The sequence below is a fragment of the Sparus aurata genome, chromosome 1 (assembly GCF_900880675.1).
Source record: "Sparus aurata chromosome 1, fSpaAur1.1, whole genome shotgun sequence".
In the NCBI taxonomy this organism is placed as follows: domain Eukaryota; kingdom Metazoa; phylum Chordata; class Actinopteri; order Spariformes; family Sparidae; genus Sparus; species Sparus aurata.
Window position 1 is genome coordinate 8,488,571 of NC_044187.1, and position 27,084 is coordinate 8,515,654.

The 27,084-nt window shown below is 41.6% G+C and overlaps 2 protein-coding genes across 11 annotated transcripts; both read left to right on the forward strand.

The window, feature by feature from the left end:
• Positions 1-5,080: 5,080 nt before the first annotated feature.
• On the forward strand, positions 5,081-8,482 carry LOC115570786 (circumsporozoite protein-like). Of its 7 annotated transcripts, none has more exons than XM_030399693.1 (5): positions 5,081-5,239; positions 5,460-5,525; positions 5,599-5,688; positions 5,963-6,866; positions 6,915-8,482. In XM_030399693.1, the coding sequence occupies exons 1-5, from the start codon at positions 5,185-5,187 to the stop codon at positions 7,135-7,137; spliced, it is 1,338 nt and encodes a 445-aa protein (XP_030255553.1). In that variant the 5' UTR covers positions 5,081-5,184; the 3' UTR covers positions 7,138-8,482. The 7 variants fall into 7 exon arrangements, with proteins under 7 accessions (XP_030255553.1, XP_030255826.1, XP_030255915.1 ...); XM_030399966.1 differs by having other exon boundaries at positions 5,963-6,713; positions 6,870-8,482; XM_030400055.1 differs by having other exon boundaries at positions 5,963-6,713; positions 6,894-8,482.
• A 2,588-nt stretch (positions 8,483-11,070) lies between these two features.
• Positions 11,071-27,051, forward strand: pla2g6 (phospholipase A2, group VI (cytosolic, calcium-independent)). 4 transcript variants are annotated; one of them, XM_030431253.1, is made up of 19 exons: positions 11,071-11,183; positions 11,824-12,044; positions 13,050-13,259; positions 14,431-14,611; positions 15,344-15,531; positions 16,312-16,408; positions 16,688-16,870; positions 17,590-17,698; positions 19,106-19,213; positions 20,168-20,249; positions 20,361-20,524; positions 21,456-21,606; positions 21,762-21,898; positions 22,142-22,219; positions 23,918-24,072; positions 24,213-24,264; positions 24,356-24,471; positions 24,677-24,750; positions 25,792-27,051. In XM_030431253.1, the coding sequence occupies exons 2-19, from the start codon at positions 11,830-11,832 to the stop codon at positions 25,934-25,936; spliced, it is 2,445 nt and encodes an 814-aa protein (XP_030287113.1). In that variant the 5' UTR covers positions 11,071-11,183; positions 11,824-11,829; the 3' UTR covers positions 25,937-27,051. The 4 variants fall into 4 exon arrangements, with proteins under 4 accessions (XP_030287113.1, XP_030287137.1, XP_030287128.1 ...); XM_030431261.1 differs by lacking the exon at positions 11,071-11,183 and adding an exon at positions 11,192-11,347; XM_030431277.1 differs by lacking the exon at positions 19,106-19,213.
• Positions 27,052-27,084: the final 33 nt, after the last annotated feature.

A 27,084-nucleotide genomic window follows, 5' to 3' on the forward strand; every position in this document is an offset into this window, starting at 1 on the left:
ATCAGGCTGTGATCCGTGTAAAGTCTACTTAAACGTTGGAATAAAGAGCTATGTTTATGATTATCCTTATGATGATGATATTTTTTTAGCCGTATTAGAATTCTTTTGTCTGTTAAGATAACACAAAACATCTTTTACATTTCATCGTGTTTTAGGGAGCAAACAGAGAAGCTTCATCACTGTCCGAGGTCAGAACAACATTAGTTCACAGGGTGAAACATTCCGCCAGCTGGATGGGAGTAAGGCTATAATATATAATAATAAATAGACGATTTGTCAGTCCTGATGTCACTTTTTGTAAATCTTTGCATTGATGTGTTAATGTGATCTGATGTTTACCTTTTCTCTTGCTTCGAGGATGAAGGAGGATGGAGAGGCTCTTCTCTGCTCCAGAGGACAATCCTTACATTATTTCTGTTATTTAGTTAATTTATGAGTAATTTTTAAACTATTTGTTCATAATTGTTCATTTGATGTAATTCATGAAATAAAATATTGTTCTATTGTTACACGTTGTCTATTCCATTAAGTATTTACAGCTGTAGTGCAATTTATAACAGCAAACGACATCAAGTGCGACTTTTCAGGAACAACAAGGAGTTGAATGTTTTCTTTTATTATTAAGGTCTTAACATTTACAACTATTTACAAAATTACAGCATAAATAACTATTTACAGATTATTCACTATCAACAAGAACAATTATTATTAAAAACAATGTTAAAACAGTTACAGATGATGTACAGTAACAGGCTGAGCAGGAGATCCTGCAGTGCTGCTGGGCTGGATGGTGTCTGTGGGACATCATCTAGGTCGGTACTCAGGGTGTTTGGGGGTCCAGTCTCCTCTGTCCACCACATCGTCCATCTACTGGGTCTGCAGTTCTGACTCGATCCACGGTTGCAATGTCATTAAAGGAGAACTTCGGTCGATTTAAACATGCAGCTTCATTGCTCAAGCTACCCTTGACTTGCCAGTACCGAAGACGCGAACAAATTTGGTCCAACCATTACAGCGCTCCGTGAACGGAGACTTAGCATTGAACGCTAACAGCATGGGGTCAGAACTTTACACTTTTGTTTTAAGCGTCTTAACATGCTCCACATCTCACACCAAAAGTTATGCAACAACAGCAGACACCTTAGCACACAGCACTGTAGCGTGTATGACTCAAAATGAATAAAAAAGTAGTTAAAACAGTGTGTTTGTGCAAGCAGCTACTTACCTGTTTGTTGACATCCGTGTGTTCCGGTAGCTAGACCAAACTAGCATATCCATCGAGTGTGCACTTAACAGGCTTAACACGCTATTGTAAGGCTCATGGCTCATGACAGGCTGTAACATGGACATGTACATTATGAACATAAACACGAAAATGCTGGATTACGTTTCCGTCTCCGGCAGTGAGGGAGTAAATGCACGCTCGACGGATTGACTAGTTTGGTCTAGCTACAGGAAGACGCCGATGTCAACAAACAGGTAAGTAGCTGCTTGCACAAACACACTGTTTTAACTACTTTTTTATTCATTTTGAGTCATACACGCTACAGTGCTGTGTGCTAAGGTGTCTGCTGATGTTGCATAACTTTTGGTGTGAGATGTGGAGCATGTTAAGACGCTTAAAACACAGTGTAAAGTTCTGACCCCATGCTGTTAGCGTTCAATGCTAAATCTCCGTTCACGGAGCTCTGTAATGGCTGGACCAAATGTTTTCGCGTCTTCGGTACTGGCAAGTCAAGGGTAGCTTGAGCAATGAAGCTGCATGTTTAAATCGAAGTTCTCCTTTAAGAATGTTTTAAGAAAGAGGCAAGAATTATAATTACATACTCCAATTATAATAATCATAATAAATTACAGCAAACAAAACTATCTACCAAACATTTTAAATACAATGCCTTTAAAATCATAATAAAACCATAAGTGGCGATCAGCAGTTTACATGTCAGCATTAACGTAATGTATCGGTATGTTAATGACCCCAAACTGTTAGTTAGCTAATAATGATAATATTGATAACATTACTTATTACTTATTAAGAACAGTAAGCTATATATCGAACCTACATTTCAGATAAAATATGTTACATTAAAGTGTTTCATTCGCCCATGATGAATAAAAAAACACTCATTATAATTTTTTTTTACTGCTCCAGTGTGGAGAAATGCCAAAATAAAAGTCCCATATTTATACCTGCAGATTGCATGTTTTCTTACGTTTGATGTACTTTAAAAACACATTACTCAGTAAATTCCTGGCCATGGGTGGTACATTTGACTTCCACACATAATTGACTACAACCATACTTGATATCAAGCATTTTTACTGCACCAATGTGGAGAAATTCAACAATAAAATTCCACATTTGTACCTCAACGTGACATATTTTCTTATATTTGAGCTACTGAAAAAACACATTGCTTAATAATTCACAATAGACAATACAGCTATACTTGAAATCAAGCACTTTCACTGCACCACTGTGGAGAAATTCAACACTAAAAGTCCAATATTTATACCTGGAGATTGCATATTTGACCATATTTAAGCTACTGTAAAAGCTGTGTTGTTGTTTTCTTAAGTTGCAGTGCTTTGACCTTTCAGGGCCACCGTACGTATGTGTAGTCAAATTGATGAAAATGTTTTCTCAATTTGCTTGTGTTTTGTTTTTTTGCATGTTCAGTGCTGTGACCTTTCAGGGCCACCGTAGCTATTGCCCGACATACTTGTCGCACTATTTTCTTGACAAGCCAAATGAGTGCCCTGTCTTTCGCATCCTTCCCTCATCTGCCAGATAGAAGAGAGTGAGGGCCACTTTTTTCACTACATCGACAGGCGAACACATTACTGTGAGCTGTCCTTGGATGTGCGGGCGAAGCATCTCGCTCAACGACAGTAGCGCCGTTCGGGACATCCGAAAGTTCTCTCGCCATTCCTCTTCGATTACCACCTGGTTTTCGAAATTATCCCACCAGACAGAGGTCCGACCTGGCCTCGTCCAGAACCTCCTCTGACGCCGGGCGCCTCGCTGCTGTCTCCTTGAGAAAGTTGCTGATGGGGTTGCTAGCAAGAGGAGCAGTCTCCTTCGTTGCTCATCCAGGTGCCGCCGTTGTTGCATCAGGTTGAGCAGCTGGACATGACAGCCAAACACAGTTGACAGCAACTTTGTCACGTCCATTTTAGCCTATCAAGCGAACGTTTAATCTAGCTAGATAACAACCTCTTACCACCTTCTAACTGTCGTTACTCTTTGTGTTTACATTGTTGCGCGTGCAATATTGACAAAAGCACGGTTGCATGTGGACAGAACAGTAAAACCGGGAAAATCATTCACGGGTGCAAAATTACCCTGGCTGGTGTGGACAGGCTCTTAGACACACACTTTGTCATCCATATTCTATTTTTTTTTTCTCTCTCACTCATCAACCTGTTGAGACACTGAAGGACAACCAACCTGAGTCTAACTAAAGTAAAACTCAAGATGAGTGACAGAGGCACAGCTTTTCACCAGCCAGGCTCCGTGTTTCACCTTCGTGATGCAGTCGTCAGCATCCTGGATGGTGGGTTTCAGATCCACAAGGCGATCCTCTGTAAATGCAGCCCGTACTTTTGGTGAGTCTTTAAACTGATATCAGGATTAGGTTCTAAATTAATATCCGTTTTGTGTTCGGTAAAGTATGATAGGACATTTGTGGTGGATTTTTTTTTATTTATTTATTTATTTTTTTACATCACAAAATTAAGTACATGGCAGATTTTGATGAGATAAAGATCACAGACAAGCTCCACAATCCACCCATAGTACTAGTTCTGTGCAAATACAGCTGAAAACGTGTAACAGAGCAGGATGTTGCACAGCTTAACAGCAGACAGTTTGCCCAAAACGACATCAGTGCACTGAAACTGTAAACCTCACTCGTAATTGAATAATTATATATCAGTGTGACGATGACAGAAAGACGATGAATACTGTTTAATTTCAATCCTCTCCTGTGTTTTCATCCTGACCCACAGAGCTCTCTGCAAATTGTGGTCAGCCTCCAGACAGAAAGGTCTCCAGCATCCCAGGCCTTTCTCCTGACACGATGCAGATCATCACTGAGTTTGCATACACCAACTCTCTCTCTTTTTTGCCAGGCGAAAATATACAGGAGCTGCTGCTAATGGCCGATCGGTTCACCATAACCAGCATCTGGCAATTCGTCAAACTGTGCTCCTGCTTTGAGCTGCGGGGCCTTCCAGTTTATCCTCGATCCCTTTCGAGGAGGTCGTTTCCAGTAACGAGTTTCAGAACCTCACTGTGAAGGAACCCACTCACATCCTGGAAAGAGACGACCTCCATGTGAGAGAGGAGAGTACTGTGTTTGAGTCCATCCTTCACTGGATCAACCACAGACCGAAAGACAGGAAAGGACATCTCCACGTACTCTTGTCTACGGTTAGTTCGATATTTGCTTTAGCTTGTATTTAGCTGACACAAAAAGACTGTCAAGTATAACCTGGGTGCTTTCAAACCTGTAGCTCCACTACAAACAACCAAAAGTCTGGTGTGATACGAAAATGCGGCACGGATATGCGGACTATCTGTGCAGCAATTTTCCGCATGTAAAGCATGCACACTGAGTCCGGTGTGAAATGTTTGCATTCTTGAGTTGTAATTTTGCACCAAACGAAAAAAAAGTCGCGGTTCATTATCTGACAGGAGTGCTCAAGCTCTTCAGCACCCGCAGAGCCGGCCATTAACAACAGTCGCTTATCCTGGATGTCTTAATCCTACTTTTGTGCAATGGGCCCCAGATCAGGGCCGTCCGTTTTGTTTTTGTACTTGCCATCTTCCCTATTATGGCCTTTAAAGGCTTCCGTAGCTGTTTGAAGAGGACAGATAACTCTTTTTTTTCCCTTTCTACTGGAGCTTTATCAGTGTTTGGATCTAATGTGAGATTGAATTTATATTGTAATGTCTCACAAACATACAACCAAAACAAGGAATATGAAATTAATAAATCCAAAATGTATCACTATAAATAAATGCAAAGGAACACATGCTTGTCACAGGAGGGGCTGAATTGCAGCGCCTCTGAAGAAAGTTAATCAGAGCTGATCAGAAATAGGTGTGCCACCTGCATGAGAGGCTTTTTCAGACCCAGTGTGTGGCACAGGTAGCATTTCCTGCTGGTGACTGATGCAATGGGAGCCATGTGGGACTTCTTCATTTGTGTCTTAACTGTTTGGCTTGCCAAAGGTTTTAACATTTCATTCTATTTCAAGCTTCTGTTTTAAACAAATAAATGGAGTACAGAAACTGTGAGAGTAAGTTTACATGATTTCAGGCAAAAACTTGACATACTAGAGGATGCTTTGGCACAACTTGATATGTGAAATTTTAGTTGTGACTGGTCTGTGATATATCGTGCCCTCAAACGGCATGAACGCCTGATTAACAGCAAGTGTGCTATCCATAGGCTCTCGTTTGCCAGTTGGTGGGACAAATAAAAGAAATGAGCATGTGCTTCAGAGGAAGATGGAAGGTAAGAAGATTTGTGCCCAAATCCTTTTGTGAGCTTCTTTCTGACACTAACATAATTTCCTTTTGTTCAAAAGATTTGTCTCCCAATGAGCTCTCATTAAAGACGGCCGTTGCACTTCTCCAGTCAATGGAGTCCATGTTGGGGGAGCAAGAAGCTAAAGAAGGTGAGCAGGTTCAGCAAAATCCTACTGGTAGAATGTGTGTGGAGCCTTTTTTATTAGTCTCACAATGAGATTTTTTCAGTTTAATGCATCGTTCGGTGTTGCAACAACATGCCTAACTTTATCGCCATACAATGTCAAGCTGCTTTGACACATGGATACACTGAGGGCCAAATGTTCTCTTGGACTGGTTTTCAATTAGCTGTGAATTTTACAGCAATGTCAGTGTAGAGAACATCACCCAGTTCCTTTCACTTGAATTGTTTTTGGTAATCAGCTCTTTCAGTACAACTGGAAACCAATGATGTGGAAGGTGAGTCATCAGTTGGCCACATGAAACCTGTACAGCTCAAAACTGAGAAAGATGTCCCTGTAGGCACGGCCGTGGACCGCGGCACCTTAACCTTCACCTTCACCCTCCCCTTTGGCGGCGGCACCGTCAGCGGCACCTTTCCCGCAGGCGGCAGCGCGAGCACCAGCGGTGGCATCAGCAACAACAATGGCAGCCGCAGGGTGGCCAACGACCGCGGCGGCATCTTCGCCGGCAACGGCGGGGGCAACAGCGGCATCTTTGGCGGGAGCAACAGCGGCATCTTCGGCGGCAACGGCGGGAGCAACAGCGGCATCTTCACCGGCAACGGCGACATCTTCGCCGGCAACGGCGGGGGCAACAGCGGCATCTTCGCCGGCAACGGCGGAGGCAACAGCGGCATCGTCGCGGGCAACGGCGGGGGCAACAGAGGCATCTTCGCCGGCAACGGCGGGGGCAACAGCGGCATCGTCGCCGGCAACGGCGGGGGCAACAGAGGCATCGTCGCCGGCAACGGCGGGGGCAACAGAGGCATCTTCGCCGGCAACGGCGGGGGCAACAGCGGCATCGTCGCCGGCAACGGCGGAGGCAACAGCGGCATCGTCGCCGGCAACGGCGGGGGCAACAGCGGCATCGTCGCCGGCAACGGCGGGGGCAACAGCGGCATCGTCGCCGGCAACGGCGGGGGCAACAGCGGCATCGTCGCCGGCAACGGCGGGGGCAACAGCGGCATCTTCGCCGGCAACGGCGGGGGCAACAGCGGCATCGTCGCCGGCAACGGCGGGGGCAACAGCGGCATCGTCGCCGGCAACGGCGGGGGCAACAGCGGCATCGTCGCCGGCAACGCCGGGGGCAACTTCCTCCCACCCAGTTTGGGCAACTTCCTCCCACCCAGTTTGGGCAACTTCCTCCCACCCAGTTTGGGCAACTTCCTCCCACCCAGTTTGGGCAACTTCCTCCCACCCATTTTCGGCAACTTCGCAGGTGACAGCAGCCACGTCAACGGCAGCCACAGCGCGGGCGACGGCAGCAGCCATGTCAACGGCAGCCACAGTGCGGGCAGCGGAAGCTACGTCAACGGAAGCGCCGCCGATGGCGGCATCATCGCCGGCAACGGTGGCATCTTCGCATTCCCTTCCTGAAGTCGAAGGGAGAGGACACCTGAAAGTTGGGCAAAAGCTGCAGAACAAGGCAAAGGCGGAGTCATCCTTGCTTTAGATCTTGGGACCCCAGAACTGATCATAAACTCCTGTGACAACACCGATGAGTAGGGAATAAGTTTGTGGAATCATGCAAGAGTTAAGTTGAAGAAATTTCTGTATGTCCCAAGTTTTCTCTGCTTTAAATAAGTCTTAAATGAGATGTTTACTTATTTCTTTTCCAGATATGGGTTTTGGAATGGATTATAAAACATTACTGGGTTTTTGTGCAAAGAAAATGAAACTTGGTTTTGTTTGCGCAAACATTGAGACCTTATGGCCACGGTTATATCATTAAACGGTGTTGCCAGGGCAACTCGGACAGTTTCTTGCAGATGGATTTAATTTTTAATCACCATTTTCTCATACAAGTAATTCTATAGTTTCCCTATGCTCACATTGGAAGTGCTAAAATGCTATGAATTCCCACAAACAGTTCAAGCATTTTGTCATTAGCCGAAGTAGTGGACAACTTAACATTTTGACCTGGTCATGGCTCAAGTTTAAACGTCAACGGATCACCAGAATCCTAGTCCTGCGTAGCCACTTCTGCCAGCACTCACAGACTGGCAACGTGAATTTGCTTTGGCGAATTTGGCGTTATGTAATGGGAGGGGATGTGCTCATTATGTGAAGTAGAAACAAAATCCAGCAACTTTGCTCACAAGAGGGTCATTGTGTTTTACGCGCCCAGTCATGCCTATACAATCTGCTCATGGGTTGTAGGGTTGTAGCGCACACACGGGCAGACTGCGGCCATGCGTTCAATCCCAGTGTACGTCACCATCACCCATGAAAGGTTGATGTGTAAACACAGGTGCAGAGCAGAATACGGTTAAAAAATGTTTATTTCTGTAATTATTACTAATGGAACCATTGCAGCTATCATTGTATCGCGTACACCACAGGGTTATCTGAGGTATCATTTCTTGGTAGTAGTCTGTGTCTCTTTGCAGTTGATGTTTGATGTCAAATCCAAACCCACAGAAAGTCCCAAAAACTTTACAGGGCTTCATCAACCCATCGTTACTAATTAGTACATTGGTACAATCATTACACAAAGGCATGAACAAATTATGACCTGTGCTTACCGCTCTACATTGGCTCCCCAATAGTTGTATAATTGATTTGATCAAATCATCTCTTCCTAAAATCTTCCTTTTTGTGCAAACTTTGGGAAATGTATGATGCATGACCTTGTACTTACTGATACAGTTTATTACATCTTTGTATTTAAATTTGTATTGTTTTTACATCTTCCATGTTATTATTCTCACTTCATCTGCCATGTCTGAGTTTCTTTTCTTTTATAAAATACTAATTATGAAATGTTCCATGTAAAAACAGATCTTTCATAACAATAACGACAGCAACATGTCCTGGGGGGTATTGTTAACCCTGAGATGAGAGAAACTCTGAGTTTTCAGTTCCAGAAAGAGAGGTAACTTAAACTCTGGGTCTGTTTCTGCGGTAACTTACTCTGTGAATATAACCTGCTCACTGGCAGGTTTACCTGAAGAAACCCTGAGTCTGACGGAGCTGTCTGACAGTGGCTATCCTTCCCTTCTCAGTCCGATCGTGTTGAAGCAGAAGTGATTCACAAAGTTTTACACCTGGAGGAGAATTTAGATTCATTTAGATGAGCTCTCACTCCCTGACGAGGACTGAACCGAACAGCAGACCGCTTCTCATCAGTCCGTCATTTATATTCTCCGGCTGCACAGCGAATATCAGGCTACACGTCATCGCTGACGTGCACTCAGATCTGAACAATCCTCTTCGTTTTTTTTTTTATCACTTCACAGGTTAATCAATCACCTTCCAGTAGCCAGAAAAAGAGAAATAACTCACATTTCATTTAGCTTTCTTTATTTCCCACAGATAACTACAAAAGTAACCATCAGTATAGCCTATTTTAATCTTTTTTTTTACAACAACGTAATTTCAAAGTCTGCGTTTCTAGTTTGCTGCCACATTGAGTCTGTGGTCTAACATGACATCAAGCTTACAGCTCTTAAAGCCGTTTCACACCAGGGTGGTGACCAGAGGCTGAGGGCGTCACTCACCCCCAGGACCCAACATTAGAGGCAGACACACACTTACTGTCTACAGATTGAACTAGAAGTCATTTAATCTTATTTAAATGACTTATATATACAGCATATCCTGTGTGTGTGTGTGTGTGTGTGTGTGTGTCGGTCACTTATATGTATATAAGTCCCTTATATGTGGACCTAAATTTAGTCAGTCCTGATGGTTGTAACTCTTGCTGGTTTCAACCTCACCAAGCCTGAAGAACATTTCCTTTTCTTTGTCCAGTTCTTTCAATATCCAGAGCACCTTAATCTTGCTTTGGTCACTGCATTCATCCCATTAATTATTAACTGTTATTAACAGACTCATGTGACCGCTGGATCAGCTGATGATGTCTAGGAGCTGGACTTTTACATTCCAGATGTCTGACCTGTAAATCTTTGAGTTTAAATAGTCAACAGAATGCACTTTTAACTATTTTTCTGCTTTGATGATTAGTTTTTACAATTGAAAGCGAAATATTGTACAATGAAAAGGAAAAGGCAATAACCCCTTTTTTTTTATTTAGTTAAACAGGTTGACAGTTTGATATTCATAAATACCGCCTGCTTAAAAGTGTACTATGTAGTCTTGGGGAAGACATTATGACCAGTAAAGAAAGATCCACAATGACCTTTTTTTTTTTTTATTCCTAAACAGTTACTATGTATACATATGACACACACATTTGCAATAATGCGATCAAATAGTTCCAGATAGATATCTCGACTTGATCATAGTTGGGTTTATTTTGGGGGATGGGAATGATAGAATATGCAATGAAACATTTTACACATTTCAAGCATAATATCGATATTACTTAATAGATATTATAATATCTATTATAATGTTATTTATATTTTAATCCCATTGTTGTATATAAATGTGTTTTTCCTATAATGTGCTTGATGTATATGTCTTGATAGAATTTAATATTAAAGGAAGTTTTACTCTTGCTGTTGTAACCTAATGTTATTTATTAAGGGCTGAGGTATTGTTCTCAATGTGTTGTGTCTCAATATGTCAATACCCCCAAGTTAATTAGTGATGTTGGGATATATTAGTGACTTTAGACTTTTATTCATCCCACATCGGGGAAATTCACTTGTTACAGTAACGGTTAGACATACAATAAGTACAAGACTTAAAATATACTAAAAAAGATTTTGATAGGAGAGAAAGATACAAAATAGAAAGGACTATGTGCATTATATACAGGAAAAAGAGGCAATGTGCATTGTATACAGAGGTAAATGTGCATATTTACATTTAAATAAAGTGTAAAAGTATTGCCTTGTTGAAGGCTGGATGCATAAATAAATACAGTGTTTGAATTACAGAACAGACTTAGTTTAAGAATATGAATATGTAAGAAAAAAATGAAAATAAGAATAGTATCATAGCACAGGATAATTGCTTATGGTGTTTCACTTGATTGTTTATTCTGTAACATATCTTAATTTTTATTTTGTGCTGTGTGAATATTAATGGTCCCCCCCAAAAAATGCAATATATTTCATTTGACTCTGATTGCATATCCATTCATATCTGTACCCATATTCCATTCAACTGACTTCTGAGTTGTGCATAATGTGTTCTTTTTCATGTTCCTTAATTTTAAATGCTGAATTATCAGTTTCAACATAATGTTCCCCTTCATCACATTATAGAGCCCGGGGTCACAGGACCATCAGAGGTCTCCTCACTGCTGGTGGGACTTTCCAAAGAGAAGCAAACCAGGGCGAGGGTTGTTAGTGTTCTAAGCCCCACCCCCTTTTATCGAGCCCCTGCTGGTTCTTGAGCTCTGATTGGACCAACTCAACGTCAGTCAAGCTTTGGAGCACGTTCGGTTGCAGTGCGGCGGTTGTTGATGTCGCTGTCAGGAGTCAGCCAGCAGCACAGAGGAGAGCTAGCAGGTAAGCAGGGACACATAACGGAAAGGCTGCTTTCACACGACTTAATGCGATTAGCTCCACTTCACTGTAGCATTAACTGATAGATTTGGGATTTTTCTGTCAGAAACATGAGCTGAGGGGATTTTTGTCGACAGGGTGTGCTGCTTCTCTGCTCTTTAGCGTTGGTAAGTTAACGTCAAAGTGACTCAGTGTAACTAGAAACTGAAAGAAGCCACTTTTTCATCGTTTAAATAAAGACCAGATCCGTTTTTCTCTCCGTTAACAGGAAGTCTTCTAGTTTAATAGAAAGTGGAGAGCAGACCACTAACCCGAGCTGTGTATTAATGACGTTGCTGAGCTAGTTCTGAACTACTGAACTAGCTATAACATTGCTTTGGGCGGTGCAGGTCGTTGATAACAACAGAATACAGATTGTCAGTAGCCACAATATATAACATGTGGGGTGTTACACCTGTTGCTACCCCTGAGCCCTGTCCTTGGGATGCAATAAATGATTCATTAATGTTGAAAGTAATCCCCTTGGCTGACAAAGAGGGCAGGGCTGAACAGTTTTTGCATGTTTACATCAGTCAGACATGATAGAGACTGTTGCTGGAGATTGTCTGAGTCTTCCTTGAGCTCTCTTGTTGTTTTGCCTCAGGTGACCATGCAGTTCCTCGGCCGGCTGTTGGACACAGTGTCCTCTGTGTCAACCCTCTTCACCAACCCCTACAGGGTCAGGGATGTGCCGCTGTCAGACTACGGTGGAGGAGGCAGAGTCATGCTGAAGGAGGAGGGACGGATGGTCCTGTACAGAAACACCCAGTGTCAGTCATGGGACTGTCTGCTCATGTGCCCCGAGACGCCCACTATGACTCTGAGGTCAGTATTGATCACGCAGCGCACAGGGAGGGTGGTGTGATACGTGTCATAATCAAGCGACTGGCCTAGATTTAAATGTGCAGATATAAGCTGAAATGCTCCTGCAGATTTGGTCAATACTTGCAGCCCTCCACCTTGTGATTTATGTTAGATTACTGTCGACATACGCCACCATCTTCACTGCGTCTAAGCCTTTTATCTTGAATGACTCAGTGCCAGGGTCATTCAGTCATAGATATCAAAAGCGCTGATAAACTGTGAAGATAAGATTATTCTTTTATGGTCCAAGCAAAGTTATCATCAGCATTTTTAAAAACTCCACTGAATATTTACCACTTGTGTGCAGAGAATTGTCAAAGCTACTTTCAAAACATGACCTGCGGAGCATTTGTATTGCAGATATATAGTTACGAAAATCAATGGGGAACCAGCTACGTCTCATTACAATATGGGTAATATAAGCCACTGAACAATGTTTATCTTCCTCCATGTTGCCTGCAGCCAGAGCCACCCACTCGTTTGCTGGCTCTAGAGCCTGTTGTTCAGATTGTGCGTACGCAGTGTATTTGTGGCCATTGTTAAGATGTGGATGATTGTACTTCCACGTTTTTAGTTGGATAGAAAGAGAAATGAACTCAGATCAAACTGTCAAAAATAAGCAGTGCTGATGGAATATGAATCAAGACTGTTACTGTGTTGCCTATTTTACTTCAGTTTCTAGATAAGATTTATTGTTGATACCAAAGTTTTGAAAACTTATGAAACCTGACAAGCTTAAATCAATCATTGCCCAACTTACAGATTGTCTCCTACCAGTGGGTGTGAAAAATGGAACTATCTCTGGATTTATCTTCCTCAGTGGAGAAAATGCTGCCGATAATATTTATTTGATATGTAATTTGTACCAGTGTTACTATATTCCCAACATTTTCCTTCATTTAGATTTTTCGTTTATGACTCTTGTAAAATGTAACCAACACGTAATCATTGTGCTGTGTTAACCAGGCTGTTTCAGGTGCCGTCAGAGGAAGATGCCATGAACTGGTTCCCCCAATATGCCCTCAAGCTTCGCCCCTTCTATGAGACGCTTCCTCTGAAGGCAGAGACCGCCCAGCCTATTGTGGACTGCATCCGAAGCCACCCGGACTGGAGTTCGGCCCACATTGCTGTGGAGACGGGCCTGAGAGATTGTCTCAAACACAACTATGTCCAGAGGTAAGCGGAAAGGTGCTGATTTTGATTTCTGCTTGAGAAAGTTCTCATGGTTGTGGCAGTTCTCTTGAGTCCAAAATTATATTTGATCATTTCGGCGTCAAAAGAAACAAAGATATCAACAAGGATTCTTACAGTTCATTATCAACATTATTTCTGGCAGTGGACTAATCATTTCAGCACTAGCTTCTGGCTCAGGGGCCGCTTCAGGATAAAGCTGAATGAAAAGAGGATTATAATGTGTAAAGTTATTCTACAGAGGCATTAAATGTGAGGCAGTCAATGTGAAGCTGCCGGCTAAATGCATACAGTGCAACACATGGTATTAAATATTTATCATTAGATCATAACAACAGGACTTTGAAACCCTTCCAGGTCAGTTTATACCACACATTTGCCTTGCTGCAACTGATTTTCATTCATTTCAGGACAGCATGATAATCAACTTGTATTTACTTGAAAGCTACTTGAGACAGTAAATATTACAACACAATAGAAACATTTATTTGCAATATTTTTGCCTTTAGTTGACAAGATATGCAAGATGTGTCTGTCTTCTAAAAAGCATTCACAAACATTGTTGTCGAAGAATTTAATGTCAAAGACACAATAAGGCAACAAGAACAACATGAAAAAGACATTTGAAGAGAAGACCGATCTTATCTTGTAATGAAGAACGAGTGATTTGCAGCCAAATCCCAGATCTGGGATGTTGTAGTTAATTGAAAACATGCTACAAATATTTTTAACTGGTTATGAAAGTTTTATAACGATGCCTCTATATCAGCTACGTAAGCAAACAAGACCATTAGCAGGAAGACTGGCTATTTCTGTATAGTTAATATAGTTGTTATTAATGCCTGTCAGCAGTTGAAATTCCAACTTGTTAAGGTTATGTAAATCATAAAATTTAAAAGTCTTACAGCCTGAGAAAAAAGCTGCTCTGCTCTATAAAAAATAGTTAGTTGTAGTAGCAATACTTAACCCCACTGTAGTGGTTATCCTGTAAATCTCAAACAACTCTGAAGTCACTTCACCTCCATGCTGTACGACTGGAAAACAGTGGCTGTCTGGACGTAGAGAGGTCAATCCAAACCAGCTGTATACCAAATATTCACTTTAGTGGCTAAGCCTTGCTAATCGACCTGTTTGGTCATCTGGTTTCTGTCTCCAGTCAGATCAATGCCCGGGATGCATCAGGTCAGACACCGCTGCACCGGGCATGTGAGCGAGGCGACTCGGCGTGTGTGAAGGAGCTGTTGGAGGAAAGCCAGGCTCGCACCGACATCAAGGACCACAACGGAGAGACACCCCTGCACTTTGCTGCTAAGCAGGATTCTCCTGCCATCATCCAGGTGAGACTCAGCAGGAGTGAAGTCTAGGGCTGGGTATCACCAGGTACCTCGCGATACGATACTATCACGATATTTTGCCCACGATAACGATAATATCACGATACAGCGATTCTGCGATAATCGATATATTGCAAGGAATTTCATCCACTATACATCACGATATCTGTGTCACTGAAGAAATTCAGAATTTATTGACTGCACTGAATCCATTTCACAGGAATTACAAAACATTGTGAATCAGTTTCACATGAATGACAGCCAAGTAAACAAAGAGTTTATTGCACAGTGTCTCTTCTTAACACACACTGACTACAACTATCATTAAATAACTATATGTGTGGGTTTCAGAACTACTTAAACCATTTTTTTTATTTTATTTGGTTGTATACCTTTGTTTGAATAAAGATACAGCTGTCCTCCGAAAAGGGGTGGTGGGCCAAAAAAAAAAAGAAATTTTAAATATCGATATTTGGCACCAGTGTATCGATAATGTACCTCAAGACGAAATGTCGCGATATATCGTAGTATCGATATTTTGGCACACCCCTAGTGAAGTCACAGTCACATTTCCATCTGATGACATTTTGCCCACTGCGTTTCTATGCTCTAAATATTGTTTGCCCAAAGTAGGTAGGTTAATATTTCAGGTCCAGAATCTTAAATTATTTAACCCGTCATGTCCTCTAAACAGTAACAAGCCGCCGTCCATCATTTTCTCCTTTCCTCATTCAGGTCATGTGTTCGCGGTTGTGCTCGGGGGTGAATGAGCTGAACAAAGACGGGGAGACGCCTCTTCACGTCTCCTGCCGCCTTGGACGCATTGAGTCCGTCAAAGCTCTGTTGGGGGGTGGAGCAAAGTGTGATGTCGTCGGTGGAGCTGGCTATGCCATCCACAGTGCCATGAAGTACAGTGAGAAAGGGTGAGTACTGCTGGCACATCACATTTAAAAAAAAAAAAAAAAAAAAGGTTTCTGTTGGCTGCTATCAAGCCAGGACAATCATATTGTGTGATTTGTGTTCAGATTATTATTATAAAGGTCATAAATTGATACAAAGTTCCAAGTAAACCCTCTCCCCAAACAAATCAATTAAAGATCTTTGGCACTTTTATCAGTTTTATTCGATTTAGTTCATCCCCCGTGAGTAAAGCCTCGTCTCAAAGCCATCAATGAAGCTTCTCTGAAACATCTCAGATGCTGTTGGAGTTTTCTCTGGACTCAGTTATGCAGTGTCCAAAGTTACTGTCTTCAGTGACACAAAAGAGCATATGGTTTTGTAGTAATGGTTTCCCTGGTGATCCTGCTGCTGTGCCTCTCTTTTAAAAAGACTTTCAGCTGCAGATACAGTAAATGCTTTTACTCTTTTGCAATATGCCTCCAGTATCTGGGTTTATTTACCCTGAATAAGGCAGCACATGAAAGTGAAAATGAGTACCTCTAAGACAACTACATTAACTCATACAAGTAATATTGTGTCTCTGAATCATCATTTCTGTTTAGGTTACTAAATTCTTTTCCAAAAGAGTCGGTACAGTTTATTTAAGAAATGAAATCTGTACAAAAATTGCAAACCGGAGACAAATTGTGGAGCCTCTTTGATTTGTTGCCACTCAAAATAAAACAGCATGGATTATATGTAAGTGATGTCCTTGAGTTAATCCATAGTAAATATCCCTCCTTTCGTTTGTGTTTGACTGTCAGCTGTGTGGAGGAGATCCTCAAAGCCGACCCAGGCCAGCTCCAGGCTGAGGACTCTCTGTATGGAGGGACGCCTCTGCACTGGGCCAAAACTGCTGAGGTGAAGAATGTTTCATTTTGTGTGGTTGGATATCCATAATGAGCCGTTTGAATTACAGCACATGTTTGAATCTCAGTGGTACACATCCACAGGAATTAATGTATTAGAATGGGATGTTACAATGAATTTGTGACTTTGTAACTTTTACAAAACAGTAATTCTGTTGCTGTGCATTCTCTGGGCTACCAAACCCCCCCAAAAAAAATCATGTTAGGAATTAGAAATGTGTCAAGAGGATTTCATACAGATGTTTAAAAAGATCTTCCCTCTCCCTGCCAGATGTGCCGTATACTGTTGGAACACGGCTGTGCAGTCAACTACCTCAGTAAGACCGGAGAGAGCCCGCTCCATATTCTGACCAAGAAGGGCCGCTTTGAGGCGGCCATGGTGCTGCTCACCCACGGAGCGAATGCCAACCTGAAGGGCCAGGACGGAAACACAGCTCTGCACTTAGCTATGAAGGTCCGTGTGCAATATATCATGTTTCCTTTCCTCTTATTTTCCTGATGAGAACAATAATCTCTCACTGATGATCAAAATCGTCATAAAAAGGGACGGAAAAGTGAAGAAATGATTTTGCAATGTGGTTGCAACACAGGCCCCTTTCACACTGGGCAACAATCCACACTAACACCCACCAACATCTGGCATTTGTCTTCACTGGGGAAGGGTACAATAATCACTCAGTCTGTTAATACGTATTTTTCCTTCTTTTCCGTCCATCTTATTGAAGCAGCGCTTGGACGTCATTCAGATGGCGTTGAGTTTGAAAGAGAGACTGAACGAAGATTTTAAAAAAGTAACAATAGACTGTACGTCACTGTGGTATCCTTGTTCAGAAGCCTGATTCATACTGCGCATGTGCAACTCAACAGAGATGAGAAAGATGTGAGGTGTCCATCTTCGGCTACATCCATCATCAGCTTAAAAAAACCCAATATGTCTGAGTCGATCTAGATTTTAACTTCTTCTAGATACAGATGAGGTATATGATCTGCTGTTAATGCTGCGACACATTCATGACACCAAAGACGAAGTACCAGGAAAAAAAACACATACACGCAAAGGCAAACTCATCCACTGGCCGTGTGAGAGGAGTAAGTCACCTTTTATAAGCTTGTTAGATTGTAACCTCTTAAAAAATATTACTGCACCATTTAATGTGCCTCTCTTTTCTTTAGATGGACCACATGGACTTGATCAAAGCACTGATTGTGTTCGGGGCTGATGTGGAGATCCACAACGACCTGGGAGAAACACCTGGACTCATCGCTGCTCGCACCAGCAAAGGTAAGAAAGAGAGAAAGAGAAGAAGATCAGGGAGGCAAAGAGGTGTACAGTGGAGGATGGATGAACGGAAGAGAGAAAGGAGGGAAGTAAGGAATTGTGAGGGGTTGACTGAACTTCGATTGCATGACCTAACTGGTCCGTTTGAATGTTATAATAACATCTTAACACGTGTCTCCTTTTAAACGCCTGTGAAACGGTAAAGCTGCATGAAAAGGGCTGAGTATGTAACGATAGAGTCACAAAATTAGAAACTTTGCCTTGTGTCAATATGTTAAATCTTGTTTTACAGCTCCTTGCAATAGGCAAGATTATTCTGCCACTGAGTAAAATGGGATAATAAGAAAGAAAACAAACAGGAAGGACACAAATAAAGAATTGTTCATAATAAAACTAGTTGTCTGGTCAGTAAAAAACTGTTGTTAGTCTCCTCTACCCACTACTCTTGTGTTCACCTTCAGAACAGTAGAGGGCAGTACTACATTAAAAATAAAAATCTTTGTTCTTACACTTTTGTTAGTATTTGAACTGCCCTTCAATTTCTTAAACTGGCATTTTAACTACACTAAGCCAATTTTGCCTACTCGGCACGAAATCTGTCAGGAAAATGAAGGCTGACTGATGATCCAGTCAGACATCAATGCCATCTTTCTTTGTGCGTCATGTTCCGTTAAATACTGAATGAATAAATTAACACGTGTGTTATCCTGTGTGGCTGGCGGCGGAAGCAATCTATTTGTCTTTGTGACAGTGACATTTATGACACAGTCACCTTGTAGTTGTGAAATTCAGAAGCAGCTGAGTTGCTTTCTCGACACATCAACTCTGTAGTGGATGTTAGCACGATTGCGCCAGAGATAAGTGTTATTTTTGCACTTCCTAGCAGCTGATAGAAATCAGTGACTGAATGTATTTTAATAATTGTATGAGATATTTCATTTTGATGGAGGCTTCTGCCTGTTAAATGGCAGTGTTAGTTCACGGGGGAATGTTGGGTCTGCTCTAAATAAAAGGTGTCATGAGATAAACTTTGTTAATTGGTGCTATATGAAAAAAACAAAAAACTGGGAAAATTCACAGATTGGAATATTGTCACTCCTGAATTTGTGTTTCTAATTAAAAAGAACATTATTGTACAATCATATTTGTTGTTTGCATGCAGAGATGGATGATCATGAAACCACTCACTTGATGCTCTGAGGCAGAAGTGATGGGCTTTATTGATACATTCATTGATTTTTCATTGAATGCATGATAATTGCTAACAGCTCGCTCTTGTTTTTGCTCTCTCTCTCTCTCTCTCTCTCTCTCTCTCTCTCTCTTCCTCTGTCTTTCTCTCTGCTCATTATTGTGTGTGTGTGTGTGTGCATGTCTAACATGTTGCCTGCTTGTGTGTGTGTAACATAAAAGGTCCTAATAGAAAGATACTGCTGGACATGCTGTGTAATGTGGGGGTCCAGCGGTGCCTCCCACCCTCCCCTGGCAGTCCTCCCCCCATCTCCAAGCCTGGAGGCATAGGTAACGCCACCAGACGTCCTTCTTCCCTCCCTCCACTGTGCTGTTACGGCCTTCATTTAAATGTCTCCCTTTGGTATTATGCGTCATATTTGATATTTAACTTCTGTGGAAAAATGTATTTACAAATTCATATTTACCTTTAGATTGTTTCGGTGTGATTTGCCAAGTTTGGAAATAAGTTCTCTCCAATGTAATAGAACTGGATGGCACTCGGCTCGTGCTTTGTTATCAGCAGTTTCATGTGGAAACTATTATCTTTGCATAGAAGTACACTTAGCACCCAGATCGCTGCCCACAGGGAAGCATCTACTCATGATGTAATCATTAATGAGTCCCCCCCGGCCGAGCTACAGCCTTAGCTTGCTTTGTTGTCTTAATTAGCCAACCTCTTGTCCATAAGTAAATGCGCTCTTCTTTCTGCTAAGTGATACGGAAAATAATAGATCTTAAATGAAACTGCTCATAACAAGGTCTGTGGATTATCTTAAGGAGCCAGGTCATGTATTTTTTGGCACTTTGAGCACCACAAGTCGAGTGCCGTCTAGTTCTGTTGTATTTTAGAGAAGGCAAATATCACGACGATCGTTTTCTTCAAAAATGAACACCTCACTCCAAAACAATCTAGATGGATAAACAGCTCTACAGTTAAGAGGATAAATCTGTGTCTTTAATTGGAAATGTCCCTTTAAATCATGACCTATGCTACGTTAAAGACCCAACAAGATCTGAGTTTTCTGTGAAACTAGAGCCACAAGTGTTCATGTTTGTTTGGCAAGTCAGATCACTCTGGTCCCTTCTTTAGCCAACATACTGTCGCAGAGAGTCGCTGTGCTAATAATGTTATGATAGTTTGGTAGCTTGTAGAAAGCACAGAAGCCCCTTTTACTTTTGGTATCCCTTACGTGTGAGTTTGATGCTATGTGTTTGATGCTAGCTGTTGTAATTGGCTGACAGGGTTTGAGGACATCATGTATGTGGGAGCTGCAATCGGTGCAATGAGCAGAGGCAAGTCTGAAGTGGACGGCCCCAAAATGAAGTGAGTTAAAAAACGTCTGCTCAGTTGTATTTTTTAATGAGCACTTTCAAATGTTTAACTTGAGAAAATTGCAGTTCTGGAAACAGCAAAACCGTCTCCTCTTCTCTGCAGGATGGACCGGCTCCTGTGTCTGGATGGTGGAGGCATTAAAGGCCTGGTGTTGATCCAGATGTTGATCGCTCTGGAGAGAGAGGCCGGTCGGCCCACCAGAGAGCTCTTCGACTGGGTGGCTGGCACCAGCACTGGGGGCATTTTGGCCCTCGCTATAATCCATGGTGTGTATATGTTGTTTTCACTTTTTTTAATAATGTAGCATTAAAAATAACATTGATGTGTATTTTAATGTAGATTAGTAGGGTTGTCACGATACTAAAATTTTCAACTCGATACCGACACTCAGGGAAAATATTCGATACTCAATACCATTTTCGATACCACAAGGATAAAAAAAGACCCCAAAATTTACAAGAAATATTTTTATTAACAAGAAAAATGCAAAATAACCTGTAACATGTAACAATTAACAGAACCACATGTTAAATATTTAGAATAAAAAACAGTTGTGCAAAAAGAAACTGCAACTATGATAACAAGTTTCAGGTCTGAGGTAGAGCAAAAAATAAATAAATAAAATAAACAATAACAATTAGAACAATATTTTGAGGTTGTATGCTGTGCACATCTAAATATTAGGCAAGCCTGGTAAAAACTAAATTAACTTAAGTGTTCCTTCCTTGGCTTCCTTGGTATCGATACTTTTGAAAATGAGTATCGTATCCGGATACAACATTTTAGTACCGATACTTTTTTGAGTTTCGATACTTTTGACAACCCTATAGCAGGGTTCGTACGGGTGCTTGAAATCCTTGAAAGTGCTTGAATTTTAATGTTGTGTTTTCAAGGTCTGAAAAGTACTTGGATTTTAGTTAAAGTGCTTGACATTATAACTCTGTCTTCCACAAAATTGGGATCAGACTGGATAATTAATTTCTGAAGTTTTCGCTATTATGAAACATAATTTTAGATGTTTACAGCATAATACAATGTACATAATTGTAATAAGAAAAAATCATGAGTATATATATTCCTGTAGATACGTATTTTACCCCAGCAAAAAGGTGCAGGAAAATCTTGAAAATGACCCTTAAAAGTGCTTGAAAAGTGCTTGAATTTGACCTTGAAAAATCTGTACGAACCCTGCTATAGGTAAGTCCATGGAGTACCTGCGCTGCCTGTACTTCAGGATGAAGGAGCAGGTGTTCAGAGGTTCACGGCCTTATGAATCAGCACCGCTGGAGGACTTCCTGAAGAAAGAGTTTGGAGAGAACACCAAGATGGCAGATGTCCGATACCCCAGGTAACTATTCATGTTGAATGTCTCCATTGCCAGATTATAAACAGTATTACATTTTTGTTTAATTTGTTCCCTTTGCTGATTTTCAGGCTTTAAAGAGAAGTCAAATGTCTTTCTTTTTCTATTCTCCTTCCACTCATTTACTTGTTTGTGTGCAGGGTGATGGTGACCAGTGTTCTAGCAGACAGACATCCAGGCGAGCTGCACATCTTCAGGAACTATGACCTCCCCTCCGTCCACAGAGAGCCTCCGTATGCCACCACTGCCACATTCAAACCCCTCACCATCCCACAAGGTACTTGAGGACAGGGAGTCAGTTATGTTGGTTGTCTCATTGCTCCGGTGCTCTCATGTTGCAGTGCATTTATACTACCACTGGGTGGTGTCAAGGTAAACGGCTTTCAAACCCCACACTGGGTGGCTTTACATCCTGGGATTGGGTAACAATAAAGCTACATCTGAGTATGTGTGTTGTCATGTTCCTGAACAAGCTCAGTTCTGCCGTGTTGTCTGAGTGCCAGCCATGTTGTTGTTCCAGGATGGGAGGATGAGGATGTGTTGATAGTAGGATACACAGACGAGCCACCCAGAAAGCGTAGGAAGGTGACAGACGAAGGTGTGTGTCTGTGTGAGTGAGAGACTGAAGAAACAGTTCAACCCCAAGTCATTTTCTGTCTGCCTCATGCTGACGGACAGTTGGGTGAAGTTTCGCAGTCCAGGAAACAACCATGTGACGTTGTTTTGCTGTGAAGCTCCTGAAACGTTTTCTGGATTATGAAACTTAACTTGACTTTCTGTCGGCATCGGGGCATGACAGGATTTTCTTTTTTTGGTGAACTGTTTCTTGAAGTATTTTAAAGAAACAGATTCACAAAGATTTTCATTTGTCAGTCACACCATGTCAAGTGGCAACGCTCCACAAATTCCCATATTTCCATGTGTAGAGGAATAGTTTGACATTTGGGAAATCATCTTATTCTCCTTCTTGCAGAGTTTAATGATAAATTGATACCATTCTCATGTCTGTAATGATATACGTAAGGGATAATGCCGGACGAGTTGTCCATAATCAGGAATTAATGGACGACGCAGAGGCCTTTAATTCCTGATTATGGACACCTCGTCCGGCATTATCCCGCTTATACCATGGCCCCTGCAAAAGAAAAGAAATTAAGACCAATAATTTATATTTTCATGCGTTTTATGATCAAAATATAAAGTTTTTCACAAGCCATAACTAAGTTTCCCCGCTAACGCCTGAGGGTTTGACTAATACCTGGAACAATCATTACTCTCCCGTAAGATTCTTATGCAACGGAAACATTGTTCACTCATCCAGTAAATAGGACGGACCATAGATACGACTTGGCAACGGGAGATATTCTAGTCTGCTCAGCGATGAGCCAGAAAGCTAACGCTATGCTAGCAAGATTGAAGGTCAATAACATTGCGTACGGTTGACAAACAGTAAATATAATTTGACAGTATGTTTAACAACAAGACTAGCTAGCTAACCAGTCATGTCATTGTCCTAAAATCAATATCAAGATTTTCTTGAACAAATGATCGCCGTGTGTGACATTACTGTGGCCGCAGCCTGAGAGCTGAACAGCGAACGTGAGATTACTGCGTATCAGTAAGTTTAGAGGGGAAGTGAACTTTCTGCAGCTTGTGTGTTACAGTCGCCACCCTGTGGTGTTCAGAGGATAAGACACTGAAGGACTGACGGTCTGCACTCAGTGTTGGAAATAAAATATTCAGATTAGATACGCCAGCTAGCGCATTGATTTAGAGCGGTGAACAGTCAATTTGACTGGAACTACTTAGTAGGTGTCCATATATCAGGGATTAATGGACACCCTGCAGCCAATCAGAATCGAGTATTCCCCCAGACCATGGTATAATACATGTTAACAAGCTGTAGATGTTTTCCCTGTTTCCAGTTTATAAGCCAGTTTAAGTTAGCCGACTGCTAACTTCTGATTGCTTCCTGTAGCTTCATCATTCTGTGCACACATGAGAGTAGCGTCAGTCTTCTCATCTAGCTCTCAGCACAGAAGCGAATAAAAGTGTTTCCCAAAATGTCAAACTTTTGAATGTGATGTCATACAAAACACATGCTTTTAATAGCATGACAGCAAAAAAAACATATGTCAGCCCTTTGGCCTTTTCAGCATGAATGAAAGTGAATGCTACGTGAGCGCTAACATGCTTTCTCTGCAAACTGGTTATAAAGTCTGCACCCAGAATCAAAGGATCTGATTCATTGTTTCACGCCTTTTTAAAAAATTTAATATATATGTTTTTGCACCAGAACAACTTGTTTGGCGAGCTGCCCGCTCAAGCGGCGCTGCACCCACCTACTTCCGACCAATGGGACGCTTTCTGGATGGAGGGCTGCTGGCTAATAACCCGACGCTAGACGCCATGTCAGAAATCCATCAGTACAATAAAGCCTTAAAAGCAGAGGTAGGCAACCTGACAGCTGCATACTATTTTTGCTAGTATTAGTTCACTTTCAAACACTAACGTTTACGGACTTTTTCATTTGATTATTTATTTGTCTCCTTTTTTTTTGTTTAACTCCTCTTAACCCTCCTTCCTCTCAGGGCCACGGGAACCAAACCAAGAAGTTGGGCATAGTGGTCTCTCTTGGTACAGGTACGCCACTTCACTGCGTCTTGTGTGCTGTTTATCCAAGGTGCCGTATACCGCTCTGAATTCCCACACCGTGCTCCTGTGTATCCTCCAGGTAAACCCCCTCAGGTGGTGGTGAGCTCTGTGGATGTTTTCCGACCCTCCAACCCTCTGGAGCTGGCGAAGAGCATCGTAAGCGCCAAGGAACTCGGAAAGATGCTGGTGGACTGCGTGAGTACAGCCTGCTCATGGTCACATTTGTCCTTGGTTAAATCAGTGACTGATAGATACTCACAGTGTACTGTTTTTCTGTTTTCCACCTTCACTTGTGGAGCTTTCTAATGTGTCTGATATTTTGGGTGCAATAATTGGTAACAGTAGCATTTCAGACACTGTCTTCTTGTTTCTAATTCTACAAATGTCTCTGAATGTGAAGTGTACAGACTCTGATGGCTGTGCGGTGGACAGAGCCAGAGCGTGGTGTGAAATGATTGATACCATCTACCACAGGTCAGCTGACTGTGAATCTGCTTTATTTTGGTTCTCATTTCCAGCTAACTCTGCTTGCAGTGGTGACCCTTATTTTACCTTCCCATCTTCCGTTTTTCTGACTAAACCTCTTAATCACACCATCTCCCCACCTACAATTGTCTCTCAACCTCTCACACACTTCCTCTGCATTGTTTTATACCATCAAAGAGACAAGTTAAGCAATGTCCTGTGTTTACTGACACGGATCAGATAGATATGTGTCAGTCAAGAACATACACCACTAAGACACAAACATAAAGAACAAAGGGCCTCATTCACCGATATCTTCTTAAGAATCTTCTTAGATTCTTTCTTAAGTTGTTCTTAAGAGGTTCCTTAAGAAAACCCAAAATGACCAAGAAAGAAATGACCAAAAATATGAAATAAATAAATAAATGAATAAATATGACAGAATTATCACTGTAATATTGCATTTTATTGAACTACACAAGAGAAGAAAACACAACCATGCCAACATTTCGGCACTGAAATGTGCGTAAGAGTACTCCTGAGTGTTCGTAGGATTTGTTCTTGCCTAAGAAAAAATCCTAGATAAGAAAAAATTCATGAATGCCACAATCTTCGTAAAATCTTCGTAAGTGGGACTTAAGAACAAATTTCTTCGTAAGAACGGTTCATGAATGAGGCCCAAAGTTAGCTATTGAAGCCCTCACTCTCAGTTTCTTTTTTAACCATTACTTTTATTAGTTTGGATGATTACCGTTTACTAACAGTCTAAATTGTGTAGATATGGAAAGTCAACAGAAAGATGACACATGTGGTTAACCCTTAACAGTAATCTTTCCTACCAGTCCAGTTGAATTACTTATTTAAACTACCTATATTGGTATGGAAACTATGGACAACTATGGATGAAGCTATGTTCAACACTATATTCAAACACAATTAGGCAGGCGTTCTTGTTTCCAGTTATTTGTGATTCCCACACAAGCTTTTATTTCACTTCATTATCTCTTAAGTACTCGATTCAAATCACTGTGTTTGTTGTCTTTTGTGCAGATTAAGTCCCCAGTTGTCTCAGGAGGTGTTGTTGGATGAGGTGAGTGACTCGGTCCTGGTGGACATGATGTGGGAAACACAGATGTACCTGTTTCAGAAGAGGGAAACCCTCCAGTCCCTGGCAAAGCAGCTACTGGACAATTAAAGGTGCGAGGAAATCACAAGGAGCGGCTTCGAAGATGGGACCATGAGAGTAGATGTGTTGGAGAATACGAGAGCAAAGGGCAGTCCCACGAGTGCCTGGACGAGGGACAAAGATTAGCGAGCCATGTGTCTGATTTAAGACTGTAGTGTCTGTGTTGGTGTGCTCTTCCTTTCAAACATCCTTGAGATGACGTGACCACAACGACTATCCTTTTCCAGCTGAGATGTCAGAACACGGTTGCAAGTATGTGAAACAAGACTGACACTTCACGTAGCCTATTGAAGGCAAGTTATGTAGCATCATGTGTCCTTAACCCTGACCTAATCACCATCATGGTGAAGTGAGTTTACTCTTTGTGTGTAAACCAGTGGAGGAGAGTGTGGAGTGTTTCCCTCGTTTGGTATGTGGATAACAAGGGAAGCGTAGGAGGAAGTGTCGCAACCAAATAAAACTGGAAGTGGCACAGACTGACTGTGATGATGTCAGCTAACTGTCAACCTCCCATGGTCTATTATGTGGGTTACAAATTGAGTCAGAGCATAACTCATGGAGATAAATCTCCTTACTCCCACTTATACTCATGTTCGTCTTTTTCTTTTTTTTAACCAAAGTAGCCGCACTGACAATAAATAAACTGACATTTCCCATGAGGCCATATCATCAACAGGACCCTGTAGTCCTTCTGTAGCACAGCTTGGATAATGGTGATGATGAAATCTGCCTTGTGTGTCTGGGACCCAAACTTGTACCTTTCTTTTTCTCCACAACACACTTTCATGCCTTTACTCTGTAAGTTATTTATTCGTCTTGGCTTTTAACACAATATTTAACTTATTGAACAACCACTGATAGCTTGCAAACTGTATACACTCATGAATCCTCTTTGTCTAATGTGAAAGTGACTTGAGCACATGTTTAACATGCACTGTTACAACTGGACTTGAAATTAAAACTTGAATTTTCAATTAATGGAAGGAGGAGGATAAAAAAGTATCACTGCTACTTGCACAACATAAACGAGAGGTTACACATTTCCTATGTTTGGTTTTTTTTGTATTCAGAATAATTATTGAAGTGTATACAGCTCTGGTAATAAAACATTAATGTGGACCAAATCTTGTGCATGAATTGTTGAGTTCTTTGTTGTA